This window comes from Barbatula barbatula (assembly GCF_947034865.1).
Source record: "Barbatula barbatula genome assembly, chromosome: 8".
In the NCBI taxonomy this organism is placed as follows: domain Eukaryota; kingdom Metazoa; phylum Chordata; class Actinopteri; order Cypriniformes; family Nemacheilidae; genus Barbatula; species Barbatula barbatula.
This window is the reverse complement of record NC_136771.1, coordinates 7,757,117-7,774,698: the sequence shown is the minus strand read 5'-3', so window position 1 is coordinate 7,774,698 and position 17,582 is coordinate 7,757,117. Positions and strand designations below refer to the sequence as shown.

The window sequence follows — 17,582 nt, the reverse complement described above, 5'->3', positions numbered from 1 at the left end:
GCTGTTGTTGTGGTTGTTGGAGCCTCTGTTTTGGTTGTTGGAGCTGTTGTTGTGGTAGTTAGAGCTGTTGTTATGGAAGTTGGAAGCTCAGTTGTGGTAGTTGGAGCATCAGTTGTGCTTGCTGGAACTGTTGTTGTAGTAGGAGCTGTTGTTGTGGTTGTTAGAAACTCAGTTGTCGTAGTTGGAGCATTATTTGTGGTTGTTGGAGCAGTCGTTGTGGTTGTTGGAACTGTTGTTGAGGTAGTCGGAGCTGTTGTAGTGGTTGTTGGAGCCTCAGTTGTGGTTGTTGGAGCTTTTGTTGAGGTAGTAGGAGCTGTTGTTGTTGGAGCTGTTATTGTGGTAGTTGGAGCTGTTTTTGTGGATGTTGGAGCTGTTGTTGTGGTTGTTGGAGCTGTTGTTGTTGTAATAAAGACTGTTGTGGTTGATAAAGCGTCATTTGTGGTTGTTAAAGCGTCATTTGTTAATAGAGCTGATGTTGTGATAGTTTGAGCGTCAGTTGTAGTTGTTGGAGCTATTTTTGTGGTAGTTGGGGCCTCAGTTTTGGTGGTCATAACCATTGTTGTTGTAGTTGGAACCTCAGTTGTGGTTGTTGGATCCGTTGTTGTAGTAGGAGCTGTTGGTGTGGTAGTTAGAAGCTCAGTTGTTGTTGTTGGAGCTGCTGTTGTGGTAGCTGGAGCTGTTGTTGTGGTTGTTTGAGCTGTTATTGGAGCCTCAGTTGTTGGAGCTGTTGTTGAGGTAGTTGGAGCTGTTGTTGTTGTTTGAGCAGATGTTGTGGTAGTAGGAGCTGTTGTTGTGGTTGTTGAAGCCTCAGTTGTGGGTGTTGGAGCTGTTGTTGTAGTTGTTGCAACCTCAGTTGATGTTGTTGAAGCTGTTTTTGTGGTAGTTGGAGCCTCTGTTTTGGTTGTTGGAGCTGTTGTTGTGGTAGTTAGAGCTGTTGTTATGGTAGTTGGAAGCTCAGTTGTGGTAGTTGGAGCATCAGTTGTGCTTACTGGAATTGTTGTTGTTGTAGTAGGAGCTATTGTTGTGGAAGCTAGAAACTCAGTTGTGGTAGTTGGAGCATTATTTGTGGTTGTTGAAGCTGTTGTTGTGGTTGTTGGAACTGTTGTTGAGGTAGCCGGAGCTGTTGTAGTGGTTGTAGGACCCTCAGTTGTTATTGTTGGAGCCTCAGTTGTGGTTGTTGGAGCTGTTGTCGTTGTACTTGGAAAATCAGTTGTAGTATTTGAAGCGTCAGTTGTGGTTGTTGGAGCTGTTGTTATTGAAGTTGGAGCTGTTGTTGTCGTATGAGGTACATCATTTGTGGTTGTAGGAGCTGCTTTTGGGGTTGTCGGAGCTGCAGTTGGGGTTGTCAGAGCTGTTGTAGTTGTTGGAGCCTCAGTTGTGGTTGTTGGAGCTGTTGTTTTTGTAGTAGGAGCTGTTGTTGTGGTAGTTCGTGCATCAGTTGTGGTTGTTGGAGCTGTTGTTGTGGTTGTTGGAGCCTCCGTTGTGGTTGTTGGAGCTGTTGTTGTGGTAGCTGGAGCTGTTGTTGTCGTAGTTGGAGCCTCACTTGTGGCTGTTTGAGCTGTTGTTGTGGTAGTTGGATGCTCAGTTTTGGTAGTTTGAGCATCAGTTGTGGTCGTAAGAGCTGCTGTTTTGGTTGTCGGAGCTGTTGTTGTGATAGTTGAAGCTGTTGTTGTGGTTGTTGGAGCCTCAGTTGTGGTTTTTTGAGCAGTTGTTTCGGAAGTAGGAGCTGTTGTTGTAGCCTCAGTTGTGGTAACTGTTGTTAAGGTAGTTGGAAGCTCAGTTGTGGTAATTGGGGCATCAGTTGTGGTTTTTGGAGCTGCTGTTGTGGTTATTAGAGTTGTTGTGGTAGTCGGAGCTGTTGTTGAGGTAGTAGGAGCTGTTTTTGTTGTACTTGGAAGATCAGTTGTTGTAGTTGTAGCATCAGTTGTGGTTGTTGTTGTGGTAGTAGGCGCTGTTGTTGTGGTTTTTGGAGCCTCAGTTGTGGTAATTGTTGTTGAGGTTGTTGGAAGATCAGCTGTAGTTGTTGGAGCGTCAGTTGTGGTAACTGTTGTTGAGGTTGTTGGAAGCTCAGTTGTGGGAGTTGGTGCATCAGTTGTGGTTGTTGGAACTGTTATTGTGGTAGTCGGAGCTGTTGTTGTTGTAGTTTGTGAATCAGTTGAGGTGGTTGGACCTGCTTTTGTGGTTGTTAGAGCTATTGTTGTGGTAGTTGGAACTGTTGTTGTGGTAGTTGGAAGCTCAGTTTTGGTAGTTTGAGCATCAGTTGTGGTCGTTGGAGCTGCTGTTTTGGTTGTCAGAGCTGTTGTTGTGATAGTTGAAGCTGTTGTTGTGGTTGTTGGAGCCTCAGTTGTGGTTTTTTGAGCAGTTGTTGTGGAAGTAGAAGCTGTTTTTGTAGCCTCAGTTGCGGTAACTGTTGTTAAGGTAGTTGGAAGCTCAGTTGTGGTAATTGGGGCATCAGTTGTGGTTTTTGGAGCTGCTGTTGTGGTTGTTAGAGTTGTTGTGGTAGTCGGAGCTGTTGTTGAGGTAGTAGGAGCTGTTGTTGTTGTACTTGAAAGATCAGTTGTTGTAGTTGTAGCATCAGTTGTGGTTGTTGGAGTTGTTGTTGTGGTACTAGGCGCTGTTGTTGTGGTTTTTGGAGCCTCAGTTGTGGTAACTGTTGTTGAGGTTGTTGGAAGCTCAGTTGTGGTAGTTGGTGCATCAGTTGTGGTTGTTGGAACTGTTATTGTGGTAGTCGGAGCTGTTGTTGTTGTAGTAGGAGCTGTTGTTGTGGTAGTTTGTGAATCAGTTGAGGTGGTTGGACCTGCTTTTGTGGTTGTTAGAGCTATTGTTGTGGTAGTTGGAGCTGTTGTTGTGGTTATTGGAACTGTTGTTGAGGTTGTCAGAGCTGTTGTTGTTGTACTTCGAAGCTCAGTTGTTTTGGTTATTGGAACTGTTGTTGAGGTTGTCAGAGCTGTTGTTGTTGTACTTGGAATCTCTGTTGTTGTAGTTGGAGAATCAATTGTGGTTGTTGGAGTTGTTGTTGTGGTAGTAGGCGCTGTTGTTGTGGTTTTTGGAGCCTCAGTTGTCGTAACTGTTGTTGAGGTTGTTGGAAGCTCAGTTGTTGTGGTTGTTGGAACTGTTGTTGAGGTTGTCAGAGCTGTTGTTGTTGTACTTGGAAGCTCAGTTGTTGTAGTTGGAGAATCAGTTGTGGTTGTTGGAGCTGCTGTTGTTGTAGTAGAAGCTGTTGTTGTGGTAGTTGGAAGCTCAGTTGTGGTAGTTGGAGCGTCAGTTGAGGTTGTTGGAGCTGTTGTTATTATAGTCGGAGCTGTTGTAGCCTTAAGTGTAGAAGGCAACACAGTTGTCGTTGTTATGGTAGTCTCTGTTCTTTTTTTTTCAACTGTGGTAGAGGGAATTGGAAATGTTGTTGTGGTTGAAGGTGGTTTTGTCGCTGTGTGGGAAACAGCTGTGTTTGTGGTAAGTGATTTGGTTGTTATGGGAGATGCAGTGTTTGTTTTTGCTGTTGTGGTTTGGAGTTTTGTTGTGGTCAAAGGTGTTGTTTTACCTGTCTGCATAACAGTTATGGTGGTAGGAATGGACGTTGTAATTGGAAACATTGTTGTTTTTATGGTAGACTCTGTGCTTGTTTTTTCAGCTGTGGTTGAGAGATTTGGAAGTGTTTTAATGGTTGAAGATGTTGGTGTAGTTGTCTGAGAAAGAGTTGTGGAAGTTGAAAGCATTGTTGTTTTTATGGTAGACTCCGTGCTAGTTTTTTCAGCTGTGGATGAGAGATATGAATGTGTTGTAGTGGTTGACGGTGTTGGTGTGGTTGTCTCAGAATAAGTTGTAGTAATTGGAAGGGCTGTTGTGGTTATGGTAGACTTAATTGTAGAAGTTGAAGCAGCTGTGGTTGATTTTGGAGACTCAATGCTTGTTTTTGCAGATGTGTTTGGGACTTTTGGAATTGTTGTAGTGGTCGATGGTGGTGTTGTAGTTGTCACCAAAGCATTTGTGGTGGTGGGTGACAGTGTTGTAGATGGGGTTGTTGTTGTGGTTGTCTCTGAAAGAGTTGTGGTAATTGGAAGCATTGTTGTTTGTATTGGAGACTCTGTGCTTATTTTTTCAGATGTTGTTGGGAGATATGGATGTGTTGTAGTGGTTGAGGGTGTTGCTGTGACTGTCTCAGAAAAAGTTGTTATGGCTGGTAGTGTCGATGTGTAAGATTCTGTGTTTGTTTTTTCAGCTGCAGTTGAGGGATTTGGAAGTGTTTTAGTGCTTAAAGTTGTTGTTCTAGCTGTCTGAGGAGCAGCAGTGGCCGTGGGAAGTGTTGACATTGTTATGGGAGACTCAGTACTGTGTTTTTCAGCTGTGGTTGTGAAATACGGAAGCGTTGTAGTGGTTGAAGTTTTTGTTGTAGTTGTCTCAGAAACATCTGTGGTAATTGGAACAGTGGTTGTTCTAATCACAGATTCAGGGCTTATTTTTACAGGTGTGGTTGCAAGGTTTTGAAGTGTTGTAGTGGTTTTAGGTGTTGGTGTAACTGTCTCTAAAACAATTGTTGTGGTTGTGAGTGTTGTTGTGGCTTTAGGAGATTCAGTGTTTGTATTTGCAGCTGTGGTTGAAGGATTTGGAAGTTTTGTAGTACTTGAAGGTGTTGTTGTAGGTGTCTGTGAAACTTTTTTCGATGTGGTCGTGGTTGTGTAAAGTGTTGTGGTTGCTATGGAAGACTCAATGTTTGTTTTTGTAGTTTGTAGTTTTGCAAGTGTTGTTGTGGACAAAGGTTGTGTTGTACCTGTCTGGTAAATAGTTGTGGTGGTTATTGGAGACCCTGTACTTGTTTTTGGAGCTGTGGTTGGAATTGCTGTTGTGGTTGATGGTGGGGTTGTAGCTGTCATAGAAACAGTTGTTGTTATCGGTGACTGTGTCGTTCTTGGAGCTGTAGATGGAGCTGTTGACGTAGTTGTTTTTGGAATTGTTGTTGTGGTAGTTGAAGCCTCAGTTGTTGTTGTTGTTGTTGGAGCCTCAGTTGTTGTAGTTGGAACTGTCGTTTTGGTTGTTGGGGCCTCTGTTGTGGTTGTTGGAGCTGTAATTTTGGAAGATGGGGCTGTTGTTTTAGTTGTCGGTATTGTTGTAATGGTATTTGGAGCCTCACTTGTTGTTGTTGGAGAAGTTGTTGTCATTGATGGAGCCTCAGTTGTTGTTGTCGGAGCCTCATTTGTGACTGTTGGAACTGTTGTTGTGGAAGATGAAGCTGTTATTAGGGTAGTTGGAACCTCAGTTGTGAATGTTGGAGCTGTTTTTGTTGATGTCGGTATTGTTGTTGCGGTGGTTGGAGCCTTGGTTTTGCTTGTTGCAGCTATTTTAGTGGTAGTTGGACGTGTCATTGTGGTTGTTGGTATCTCATTTGTGGTTGTTGGAGCCTCCGTTGTTGTTGTTAGAGCTGTGGTTGTCGGTATTGTTGTGCTAGTTGGAGGGATCGTTGTGCTTGTTGGGGTCTCGGTTGTGGTTGTTGGAGTTGAAATTAATGTTGTTGGTATTGTTGCTGTGGTAATTGGAAGCTCAGTTGTCATTGTTGGAGCTGTTGTTGTGGTAGTTGGATGTGTCGTTGTGGTTGTTGGAGCCTCATTTGCTGTAGTTGGAGCTGCTGTTGTGGATGTTGGAGCTGTTGTTTTGATAGTTGGATTTGTTGTTGTGGTTGTTGGAGCTGTTGTTGTGGTTGTGGGAGCATCAGTTGTGGTTGTTGGAGCTGTTGTTGTGGTAGCTGAATCCTCAAATGTGGTTGTTGGAACTGTTGTTGAGGTAGTTGGAGTAGTTGTTTTTGTAGTTGGAGCGGCAGTTGTGGTTGTTGGAGCTGTTGTTGTTGTACTTGGAAGCTCAGTTGTTGTAGTTTTAGCATCAGTTGTGGTTGTTGCAGATGTTGTTGTGGTAGGAGGAGCTGTTGTTGTGGTTGTTGGAGCCTCAATTGTGGTTGTTGGAGCTGTTGTTGTGGTTGTTGGAGCCTCAGTTGTAGTTGTTTGAGCCTCAGTTGTTGGAGCTGTTGTTGTAGTTGTTTCAACCTCAGTTGTGGTTGTTGGAGCTGTTGTTGTGGTTGTTGGAGCTGTTGTTGTTGTAGTAGGAAATGTTGTTGTGGTATTTGGTGCATCAGTTGTGGTTGTTAGAGCTGTTGTTGTGGTAGTTGGAGCATCAGTTGAGGGTGTTGGAGTTGCAGTTGTGGTTGGTGGAGCTGCTGTTGTGGTTGTTTGAGACTCAGTTGTGGTAGTTGCAGCTGTTGTTGTGGTTGTTGGAGCTGTTGTTGTGGTAGTAGGAGCTGTTGTTGTGGGAGCCTCAGTTGTGGTTGTTGCGGCTGTTGTTGTTGGAACCTCAGTTATGGTTGTTGGAGCTGTTGTGGTAGTTGTTGGAACCTCAGTTGTGGTTTTTGGAGCTGCTGTTGTGGTTGTCTGAGCTGTTGTGGTTGTTGGAGCCTCAGTTGTGGTTGTTGGAGCTGTTGTTGTGATAGTTGGAGCTGTTGTTGTGGTAGTTGGAGCTGTTGTTGTTGTAGTTGGAGATGTCGTGGTTGTTGGTGCCTCAATTGTGGTTGTTCGAGACGTAGTTGTGGTTGTTGGAGCTGTTGTCGTAGTTGTTGGAGCTGTTGTTGTTGGAACCTCAGTTGTGGTTGTTGGAGCCTCAGTTATAATTGTTGGAGCCTCAGTTGTGGTTGTTGGAGCCTCAGTTATAATTGTTGGAGCATCAGTTGTGGTTGCTAGTGCTGCTGCTGTTGTAGTGGTTGGAGTCTCAGTTGTGGTTATTGGAGCCTCAGTTGTTGTTGTTGGAGATTTTGTTGTTGTTGTAGTAGGAGCTGTTGTTGTGGTAGTTGGAGCATCGGTTGTGGTTGTTGGAGTTGCTGTTGTGATTGTTAGAACTGCTGTTGTGGTAGTTGGAGCATCAGTTGTGGTTGTTTGGGCTGTTGTTGTTGTAGTTGGAAGGTCAGTTGTGGTGGTTGGTGCCTCATTTGTGGTTGTTGGAGCATCAGTTGTGGTTGTTGGAGCTGTTGTTGTGGTTGTTGTGCTAGTTGGAGCATCAGTTGAGGGTGTTGGAGTTGCAGTTGTGGTTGGCGGAGCTGCTGTTGTGGTTTTTTGAGACTCAGTTGTGGTAGTTGCAGCTGTTGTTGTGGTTGTTGGAGCTGTTGTTGTGGTAGTAGGAGCTGTTGTTGTGGGAGCCTCAGTTGTGGTTGTTGCAGCTGTTGTTGTTGGAACCTCAGTTATGGTTGTTGGAGCTGTTGTGGTAGTTGTTGGAACCTCAGTTGTGGTTGTTGGAACCTCAGTTGTGGTTGTTGGAGCCTCAGTTGTGGTTTTTGGAGCTGCTGTTGTGGTTGTCTGAGCTGTTGTGGTTGTTGGTGCCTCAATTGTGGTTGTTCGAGACGTAGTTGTGATTGTTGGAGCTGTTGTCGTAGTTGTTGGAGCTGTTGTTGTTGGAACCTCAGTTGTGGTTGTTGGAGCCTCAGTTATAATTGTTGGAGCCTCAGTTGTGGTTGTTGGAGCCTCAGTTATAATTGTTGGAGCCTCAGTTGTGGTTGCTAGTGCTGCTGCTGTTGTAGTTGTTGGAGCTTCAGTTGTGGTTGTTGGAGCTGTTGTTGTGGTAGTCGGAGCTGTTGTGGTTGTTGGAGCCTCAGTTGTTGTTGTTGTTGGAGCTGTTGTTCTTGTAGTAGGATCTGTTGTTGTGGTTATTGGAGCTGTTGTTGAGGTAATGGGAGCTGTTGATAAGGTAGTTGGAGTTGTTGTTGTTGGAGCTGTTGTTGTGGTTGTTGGAGCCTCAGTTGTGGTTGTTGGAGCTGTTGATGTGGTTGCCTGAGCTGTTGTGGTTGTTGGAGCCTCGATTGTGGTTGTTTGAGCTGTTGTTTTGGATGCCGGAGCTGTTGTGGTTGTTTTAGCCTCAATTGTGGTTGTTGGAGCTGTTGTTGTGGTAGTTGGAGCTGTTGTTGTGGTTGTTGGAGCCTCAGTTGTGGTTGTTGGAGCTGCAGTTGTGGTTGCAGGAGCTGATGTTGTGTTAGTTGGAGCTGTTGTTGTGGTTGTTGGAGCTGTTGTTGTGGTTGTTGGAGCTGTTGTTGTGGTTGTTGGAGCTGTTGTTTTGGTTGTTGGAGCCTCAGCTGTGGTTGTTGGAGCTGTTGTTGTGGTAGTAGGAGCTGTTGTTGTGGTAGTTGGAGCATCAGTTGTGGTTGTTGGAGCTGCAGTTGTGGTTGCCGGAGCTGTTGTTGTGGTAGTTGGAGCTGTTGTTGTGGTTGTTGGAGCTTCAGTTGTGCTTGTTGGAGCTGTTGTTGTGGTAGTAGGAGCCTCCGTTGTGGTTGTTGGAGTTGTTGTTGTGGTTGTCGGAGCTGTTGTGGTTGTAGTTGGAGCATCAGTTGTGGTTGTTGGAGCTGCAGTTGTGGTTGCCGGAGCTGTTGTTGTGGTAGTTGGAGCTGTTGTTGTGGTTGTTGGAGCCTCAGTTGTGGTAGTTGAAGCTGTTGTTGTGGTAGTTGGAGCTGTTGTTATGGTAGTTGGAGCTGTCGTGGTTGTTGGTGCCTCAATTGTGGTTGTTCGAGACGTAGTTGTGATTGTTGGAGCTGTTGTCGTAGTTGTTGGAGCTGTTGTTGTTGGAACCTCAGTTGTGGTTGTTGGAGCCTCAGTTATAATTGTTGGAGCCTCAGTTGTGGTTGTTGGAGCCTCAGTTATAATTGTTGGAGCCTCAGTTGTGGTTGCTAGTGCTGCTGCTGTTGTAGTTGTTGGAGCTTCAGTTGTGGTTGTTGGAGCTGTTGTTGTGGTAGTCGGAGCTGTTGTGGTTGTTGGAGCCTCAGTTGTTGTTGTTGTTGGAGCTGTTGTTCTTGTAGTAGGATCTGTTGTTGTGGTTATTGGAGCTGTTGTTGAGGTAATGGGAGCTGTTGATAAGGTAGTTGGAGTTGTTGGAGCTGTTGTTGTGGTTGTTGGAGCCTCAGTTGTGGTTGTTCGAGCTGTTGATGTGGTTGCCTGAGCTGTTGTGGTTGTTGGAGCCTCGATTGTGGTTGTTTGAGCTGTTGTTTTGGATGCCGGAGCTGTTGTGGTTGTTTTAGCCTCAATTGTGGTTGTTGGAGCTGTTGTTGTGGTAGTTGGAGCTGTTGTTGTGGTTGTTGGAGCCTCAGTTGTGGTTGTTGGAGCTGCAGTTGTGGTTGCAGGAGCTGATGTTGTGTTAGTTGGAGCTGTTGTTGTGGTTGTTGGAGCTGTTGTTGTGGTTGTTGGAGCCTCAGCTGTGGTTGTTGGAGCTGTTGTTGTGGTAGTAGGAGCTGTTGTTGTGGTAGTTGGAGCATCAGTTGTGGTTGTTGGAGCTGCAGTTGTGGTTGCCGGAGCTGTTGTTGTGGTAGTTGGAGCTGTTGTTGTGGTTGTTGGAGCTTCAGTTGTGCTTGTTGGAGCTGTTGTTGTGGTAGTAGGAGCCTCCGTTGTGGTTGTTGGAGTTGTTGTTGTGGTTGTCGGAGCTGTTGTGGTTGTAGTTGGAGCATCAGTTGTGATTGTTGGAGCTGCAGTTGTGGTTGCCGGAGCTGTTGTTGTGGTAGTTGGAGCTGTTGTTGTGGTTGTTGGAGCCTCAGTTGTGGTTGTTGAAGCTGTTGTTGTGGTAGTTGGAGCTGCAGTTGTTGTTGTTGGAGCCTCAGTTGTGGTTGTTGCAGTTGTTGTTGTGGTTGTTGGAGCTGTTGTTGTGGTAGTATACGCCTCCGTTGATGTTGTAGGAGCTGTTGTTGTAGTTGTTGGAACCTCATTTATGGTGGTTGGAGCTGTTGTTGTAGTTGTTGGAGCTGTTGTTGTGGTAGTTGGAGCTGTTGTTGTGGTAGTTGGATATGTCGTGATTTTTGGTGCCTCAATTGTGGTTGTTCGAGACGTAGTTGTGGTTGTTGGAGCTGTTGTCGTAGTTGTTGGAGCTGTTGTTGTTGGAACCTCAGTTTTGGTTGTTGGAGCTTCAGTTATAACTGTTGGAGCCTCAGTTGTGGTTGTTGGAGCCTCAGTTATAATTGTTGGAGCCTCAGTTGTGGTTGTTGGAGCCTCAGTTGTGGTTGTTGGAGCCTCAGTTATAATTGTTGGAGCCTCAGTTGTGGTTGCTAGTGCTGCTGCTGTTGTAGTTGTTGGAGATGTTGTTGTGGTAGTTGGAGCCTCAGTTGTTGTTGTTGGAGCTGTTTTTGTTGTAGTAGGATCTGTTGTTGTGGTTATTGGAGCTGTTGTTGAGGTAATGGGAGCTGTTGATAAGGTAGTTGGAGTTGTTGTTGTTGGAGCTGTTGTTGTGGTTGTTGGAGCCTCAGTTGTGGTTGTTGGAGCTGTTGATGTGGTTGCCTGAGCTGTTGTGGTTGTTGGAGCCTCAATTGTGGTTGTTTGAGCTGTTGTTCTGGATGCCGGAGCTGTTGTGGTTGTTTTAGCCTCAATTGTGGTTGTTGGAGCTGTTGTTGTGGTAGCTGGAGCTGTTGTTGTGGTTGTTGGAGCCTCAGTTGTGGTTGTTGGAGCTGCAGTTGTGGTTGCCGGAGCTGATGTTGTGGTAGTTGGAGCTGTTGTTGTGGTTGTTGGAGCTGTTGTTGTGGTTGTTGGAGCCTCAGCTGTGGTTGTTGGAGCTGTTTTTGTGGTAGTAGGAGCTGTTGTTGTGGTAGTTGGAGCATCAGTTGTGGTAGTTGGAGCTGCAGTTGTGGTTGCCGGAGCTGTTGTTGTGTTTTTTGGAGCCTCAGTTGTGGTTGTAAGTGCTGCTGTTGTAGTTGTTGGAACTTCAGTTGTAGTTGTTGGAACTTCAGTTGTGGTTGTTTGAGCTGTTGTTGTGATAGTTGGAGCTGCAGTGTTGGTTACCGGAGCAGTTGTTACAGCTGTTGTTGTGGTTGTTAAAACTGTTGTTGTGGTAGTAGGAGCCTCTGTTGTGGTTGTTGGAGCTGTTGTTGTAGTTTGAACCCCAGTTGTAGTTGTTGGAGTTGTTGGAACCTCAGTTGTTGGAGTTGTTGGAACCTCAGTTGTGGTTGTTGGAGCCTCAGTTGTGGTTGTTGGAGCTGTTGTTGTGGTTGTCGGAGCTGTTGTGGTTGTTGGAGCCTCAGTTGTGGTTGTTGGAGCCTCAGTTTTGGTTGTTGGAGCTGTTGTTGTGGTAGTTGGAGCTATTGTGGTAGTTGGAGCTGCTGTTGTGGTAGTTGGAGCCTCAGTTGTGGTAGTTGCAGCTGTTGTTGTGGTACTTGGAGCTGTTGTTTTGGTAGTTGGAGATGTTGTACTTGTTAGTGCCTCAATTTTGGTAGTTGGAGCTGTTGTTGTGGTAGTTGGAGCTGTTGTTGTGGTAGTTGGAGCTGTTGTTGTGGTAGTTGGAGCCTCAGTTGTGGTTGTTGCAGCTGTTTTTGTGGTAGCAGGAGCTGTTGTTGTGGTAGTTGGAGCATCAGTTGTGGTTGTTGGAGCTGCAGTTGTGGTTACCGAAGCTGTTGTGGTTACCGAAGCAGTTGTTGTGGTTGTTGGAGCTGTTGTTGTGGTTGTTGGAGCCTCAGTTGTGGTTGTTGCAGCTGTTGTTGTGGTAGTAGGAGCTGTTGTTGTGGTTGTAGGAGCCTCCGTTGTGGTTGTTGGAGCTGTTGTTGTAGTTGGAACCTCAGATGTGGTTGTTGGAGCTGTTGTTGTAGTTGTTGGAAACTCAGTTGTGGTTGTTGGAGCCTCAGTTGTGGTGGTTGGAGCTGTTGTTGTGGTAGTTGGAGCTGTTGTTGTGGTAGTTGGAGATGTTGTTGTTATTGAAGCCTCAGTTGTGGTTGTTGGAGCCTCAGTTGTTGTTGTCGGAGCTGTTGTTGTGGTAGTTGGAAGCTCAGTTGTGGTTGTTGGAGCCTCAGTTTTGGTTGTTGGAGCTGTTGTTGTGGTTGTCGGAGCTGTTGTTGTGGTTGTCGGAGCTGTTGTGGTTGTTGGAGCCTCAGTTGTGGTTGTTGGAGCTGTTGTTGAGGTAGTTGGAAGCTCAGTTGTGGTTGTTGGAGCTATTGTTGTGGTTGTCGGAGCTGTTGTGGTTGTTAGAGCCTCAGTTGTGGTTGTTGGAGCTGTTGTTGTTGTAGTTGGAAGCTCAGTTGTGGTTGTTGGAGCCTCAGTTGTGGTTGTTGGAGCTGTTGTTTTTGTAGTTGTTGCATCTGTTGTGGTTGTTGGAGCCTCGGTTGTGGTTGTTGGAACCTCAGTTGTGGTAGTTGGCGCTTCAGTTGTGGTTGTTGGAGCCTCAGTTGTGGTTGTCGGAGCTGTTGTTGTGGTTGTCGGAGCTGTTGTTGTGGTAGTTGGAGCTGTTGTGGTTGTTGGAGCCTCAGTTGTGGTTGTTGGAGCCTCAGTTGTGGTTGTTGGAGCTGTTGTTGTGGTTGTCGGAGCTGTTGTGGTTGTTGGAGCCTCATTTGTGGTTGTTGGAGCTGTTGTTGTGGTAGTTGGAAGCTCAGTTGTGGTTGTTGGAGCCTCAGTTGTGGTTGTTGGAGCTGTTGTTGTAGTTGGTGCATCAGTTGTGGTAGTTGGAGCTGTTGTTGTGGTTGTTGGAACCTCAGTTGTGGTTCTTGGAGCTGTTGTTGTAGTTGTTGAAACCTCAGTTATGGTTGTTGGAGAAGCAGTTGTGGTTGTTGGAGCTGTTGTTGTGGTTGTCGGAGCTGTTGTTGTGGTTGTCGGAGTTGTTGTGGTTGTTGGAGCCTCAATTGTGGTTCTTGCAGCTGTTGTTGAGGTAGTTGGAAGCTCAGTTGTGGTTTTTGGAGCCTCAGTTGTGGTTGTTGGAGCTGTTGTTGTGGTTGTCGGAGCTGTTGTGGTTGTTGGAGCCTCAGTTGTGGTTGTTGGAGCTGTTGTTGTGGTAGTTGGAAGCTCAGATGTGGTTGTTGGAGCCTCAGTTGTGGTTGTTGGAGCTGTTGTTTTTGTAGTTGTTGCATCTGTTGTGGTGGTTGGAGCGTCTGTTGTGGTTGTTGGAACCTCAGTTGTGGTTGTTGGAACCTCAGTTGTGGTTGTTGGAGCTTCAGTTGTGGTTGTTGGAGCCTCAGTTGTGGTTGTCGGAGCTGTTGTTGTGGTTGTCGGAGCTGTTGTTGTGGTTGTCGGAGCTGTTGTGGTTGTTGGAGCCTCAGTTGTGGTTGTTGGAGCTGTTGTTGTGGTAGTTGGAAACTCAGTTGTGGTTGTTGGAGCCTCAGTTGTGGTTGTTGGAGCTGTTGTTGTAGTTGGTGCATCAGTTGTGGTTGTTGGAGCTGTTGTTGTGGTTGTTGGAGCTGTTGTTGTAGTTGTTGGAGCTGTTGTTGTAGTTGTTGGAACCTCAGTTATGGTTGTTGGAGACGCAGTTGTGGTAGTAGGAGCTGTTGTTGTGGTAGTTGGAGCTGTTGTTGTAGTTGTTGGAACCTCAGTTGTGGTTGTTGGAGACGCAGTTGTGGTAGTAGGAGCTGTTGTTGTGGTAGTTGGAAGCTCAGTTGTGGTTGTTTGAGTCTCAGTTGTGGTTGTTGGAGCTGTTGTTGTGGTAGTTGGAAGCTCAGTTGAGGTTGTTGGAGCTGTTGTTGTGGTAGTTGGAGCTGTTGTGGTTGTTGGAGCCTCGGTTGTTGTTGTCGGAGCTGTTGTTGTGGTAGCTGGAAGCTCAGTTGAGGTTGTTGGAGCCTCAGTTGTGGTTGTTGGAGCTGTTGTTGTGGTAGTTAGAAGCTCAGTTGTGGTTGTTGGAGCCTCAGTTGTGGTTGTTAGAGCTGTTGTTGTAGTTGGTGCATCAGTTGTGGTTGTTGGAGCTGTTTTTGTTGTGCTAGTAGGAGCTGTTGTTGTGGTAGTCGGAGCTATTGTTGTGGTTGTTGGAGCCGCAGTTGTGGTTGTTGCAGCTGTTGTTGTGGTAATGGGAGCTGTTGTTGTTGTAGTTGGAAGTTCAGTTGAGGTTGTTGGAGCTGTTGTTGTGGTAGTTGGAGCTGTTGTGGTTGTTGGAACCTCAGTTGTGGTTGTCGGAGCTTCAGTTGTGGTTGTTGGAGCCTCAGTTGTGGTTGTCGGAGCTGTTGTTGTGGTTGTCGGAGCTGTTGTTGTGGTTGTCGGAGCTGTTGTGGTTGTTGGAGCCTCAGTTGTGGTTGTTGGGGCCTCAGTTGTGGTGGTTGGGGCTGTTGTTGTGGTTGTCGGAGCTGTTGTGGTTGTTGGAGCCTCTTTTGTGGTTGTTGGAGCTGTTGTTGTGGTAGTTGGAAGCTCAGTTGTGGTTGTTGGAGCCTCAGTTGTGGTTGTTGGAGCTGTTGTTGTAGTTGGTGCATCAGTTGTGGTTGTTGGAGCTGTTGTTGTGGTTGTTGGAACCTCAGTTGTGGTTGTTGGAGCTGTTGTTGTAGTTGTTGGAGCTGTTGTTGTAGTTGTTGGAACCTCAGTTATGGTTGTTGGAGACGCAGTTGTGGTAGTAGGAGCTGTTGTTGTGGTAGTTGGAAGCTCAGTTGTGGTTGTTTGAGTCTCAGTTGTGGTTGTTGGAGCTGTTGTTGTGGTAGTTGGAAGCTCAGTTGAGGTTGTTGGAGCTGTTGTTGTGGTAGTTGGAGCTGTTGTGGTTGTTGGAGCCTCAGTTGTTGTTGTCGGAGCTGTTGTTGTGGTAGTTGGAAGCTCAGTTGTGGTTGTTGGAGCTGTTTTTGTTGTGCTAGTAGGAGCTGTTGTTGTGGTAGTCGGAGCTATTAATGTGGTTGTTGGAGCCGCAGTTGTGGTTGTTGTAGCTGTTGTTGTGGTAATGGGAGCTGTTGTTGTTGTAGTTGGAAGCTCAGTTGAGGTTGTTGGAGCTGTTTTTGTGGTAGTTGGAGCTGTTGTGGTTGTTGGAGCCTCAGTTGTTGTTGTCGGAGCTGTTGTTGTGGTAGTTGGAAGCTCAGTTGTGGTTGTTGGAGCCTCAGTTGTGGTTGTTGGAGCTGTTGTTGTGCTAGTTGGAAGCTCAGTTGTGGTTGTTGGAGCCTCAGTTGTGGTTGTTGGAGCCTCAGTTGTGGTTGTTGGAGCTGTTGTTGTAGTTGGTGCATCAGTTGTGGTTGTTGGAGCTGTTGTTGTAGTTGTTGGAACCTCAGTTGTGGTTGTTGGAGACGCAGATGTGGTAGTAGGAGCTGTTGTTGTGGTAGTTGGAGCTGTTGTTGTAGTTGTTGGAACCTCAGTTGTGGTTGTTGGAGACGCAGTTGTGGTAGTAGGAGCTGTTGTTGTGGTAGTTGGAAGCTCAGTTGTGGTAGTTGGAAGCTCAGTTGTGGTTGTTGGAAGCTCAGTTGTGGTTGTTGGAGCCTCAGTTGTGGTTGTTGGACATGTTGTTGTGGTAGTTGAAAGCTCAGTTGAGGTTGTTGGAGCTGTTGTTGTGGTAGTTGGAGCTGTTGTGGTTGTTGGAGCCTTAGTTGTTGTTGTCAGAGCTGTTGTTGTGGTAGTTGGAAGCTCAGTTGTGGTTGTTGGAGCCTCAGTTGTGGTTGTTAGAGCTGTTGTTGTAGTTGGTGCATCAGTTGTGGTTGTTGGAGCTGTTTTTGTTGTACTAGTAGGAGCTGTTGTTGGGGTAGTCGGAGCTATTGATGTGGTTGTTGGAGTTGTTGTTGTCGGAGCTGTTGTGGTTATTGGAGCCTCAGTTGTGGTTGTTGCAGCTGTTGTTGTGGTAGAAGGAGCTGTAGTTGTGGTTGTTGGAGCTGTTGTTGTGGTAGTAGGAGCCTCCGTTGTGGTTGTTGAAGCTGTTGTTGTGGTTGTCGGAGCTGTTGTGGTTGTTGGAGCCTCAGTTGTGGTTGTTGGAGCTGTTGTTGTGGTAGTTGGAGCTGCAGTTGTGGTTGCCGGAGCTCTTGTTGTGGTAGTTGGAGCCTCAGTTGTGGTTGTTGCAGCTGATGTTGTGGTAGTAGGAGCTGTTGTTGTGGTAGTTGGAGCTGTTGTTGTAGTTGTTGGAACCTCAGTTGTGGTTGTTGGAGCTATTGTTGTAGTTGTTGGAACCTCAGTTGTGGTTGTTGGAGACGCAGTTGTGGTAGTAGGAGCTGTTGTTGTGGTAGTTGGAGCTGTTGTTGTGGTAGTTGGAGCTGTTGTTGTGGTAGTTGGAGATGTTGTTGTTGTTGAAGCCTCAGTTGTGGTTGTTGAAGCCTCAGTTGTGGTTGTCGGAGACTCCGTTGTGGTTGTTGGAACCTCAGTTGTGGTTGTTGGAGCTTCAGTTGTGGTTGTTGGAGCCTCAGTTGTGGTTGTCGGACTTGTTGTGGTTGTCGGAGCTGTTGTTGTGGTTGTCGGAGCTGTTGTGGTTGTTGGAGCCTCAGTTGTGGTTGTTGGAGCTGTTGTTGTGGTTGTCGGAGCTGCTGTTGTTGTTGGAGCCTCATTTGTGGTTGTTGGAGCTGTTGTTGTGGTAGTTGGAAGCTCAGTTGTGGTTGTTGGAGCCTCAGTTGTGGTTGTTGGAGCCCCAGTTGTGGTTGTTGGAGCGTCAGTTGTGGTTGTTGGAGCTGTTGTTGTAGTAGGTGCATCAGTTGTGGTTGTTGGAGCTGTTGTTGTGGTTGTTGGAACCTCAGTTGTGGTTGTTGGAGCTGTTGTTGTAGTTGTTGGAACCTCAGTTATGGTTGTTGGAGACGCAGTTGTGGTAGTAGGAGCTGTTGTTGTGGTAGTTGGAGCTGTTGTTGTAGTTGTTGGAACCTCAGTTGTGGTTGTTGGAGACGCAGTTGTGGTAGTAGGAGCTGTTGTTGTGGTAGTTGGAAGCTCAGTTGTGATTGTTGGAGTCTCAGTTGTGGTTGTTGGAGCTGTTGTTGTGGTAGTTGGAAGCTCAGTTGAGGTTGTTGGAGCTGTTGTTGTGGTAGTTGAAGCTGTTGTGGTTGTTGGAGCCTCAGTTGTTGTCGGAGCTGTTGTTGTGGTAGTTGGAAGCTCAGTTGTGGTTGTTGGAGCCTCAGTTGTGGTTGTTGGAGCTGTTGTTGTGGTAGTTGGAAGCTCAGTTGTGGTTGTTGGAGCCTCAGTTGTGGTTGTTAGAGCTGTTGTTGTAGTTGGTGCATCAGTTGTGGTTGTTGGAGCTGTTTTTGTTGTGCTAGTAGGAGCTGTTGTTGTGGTAGTCGGAGCTATTGATGTGGTTGTCGGAGCTGTTGTGGTTGTTGGAGCCTCAGTTGTGGTTGTTGGAGCTGTTGTTGTGGTAGTTGGAAACTCAGTTGAGGTTGTTGGAGCTGTTGTTGTGGTAGTTGGAGCTGTTGTGGTTGTTGGAGCCTCAGTTGTTGTTGTCGGAGCTGTTGTTGTGGTAGTTGGAAGCTCAGTTGAGGTTGTTGGAGCCTCAGTTGTGGTTGTTGGAGCTGTTGTTGTGGTAGTTGGAAGCTCAGTTGTGGTTGTTGGAGCCTCAGATGTGGTTGTTAGAGCTGTTGTTGTAGTTGGTGCATCAGTTGTGGTTGTTGGAGCTGTTTTTGTTCTGCTAGTAGGAGCTGTTGTTGTGGTAGTCGGAGCTATTGTTGTGGTTGTTGGAGCCGCAGTTGTGGTTGTTGCAGCTTTTGTTGTGGTAATGGGAGCTGTTGTTGTTGTAGTTGGAAGCTCAGTTGAGGTTGTTGGAGCTGTTGTTGTGGTAGTTGGAACTGTTGTGGTTGTTGGAGCCTCAGTTGTTGTTGTCGGAGCTGTTGTTGTGGTAGTTGGAAGCTCAGTTGTGGTTGTTGGAGCCTCAGTTGTGGTTGTTGGAGCTGTTGTTGTGCTAGTTGGAAGCTCAGTTGTGGTTGTTGGAGCCTCAGTTGTGGTTGTTGGAGCTGTTGTTGTAGTTGGTGCATCAGTTGT

General features: G+C 46.5%; 1 protein-coding gene across 1 annotated transcript in view; it reads right to left on the bottom strand.

The window, feature by feature from the left end:
* Positions 1-273: 273 nt before the first annotated feature.
* Positions 274-17,582, bottom strand: part of LOC306897114 (uncharacterized protein) — a gene marked incomplete at both ends in the record, with an annotated part of 31,589 nt that continues 14,280 nt past the window's right edge. Inside the window, 4 exons of the mRNA XM_079461594.1 lie at positions 274-412; positions 4,766-4,902; positions 7,527-7,702; positions 7,949-8,095. Coding sequence (XP_079317720.1) covers positions 274-412; positions 4,766-4,902; positions 7,527-7,702; positions 7,949-8,095 — 599 coding nt within the window. The remainder of the gene's footprint in view (positions 413-4,765; positions 4,903-7,526; positions 7,703-7,948; positions 8,096-17,582) is intronic.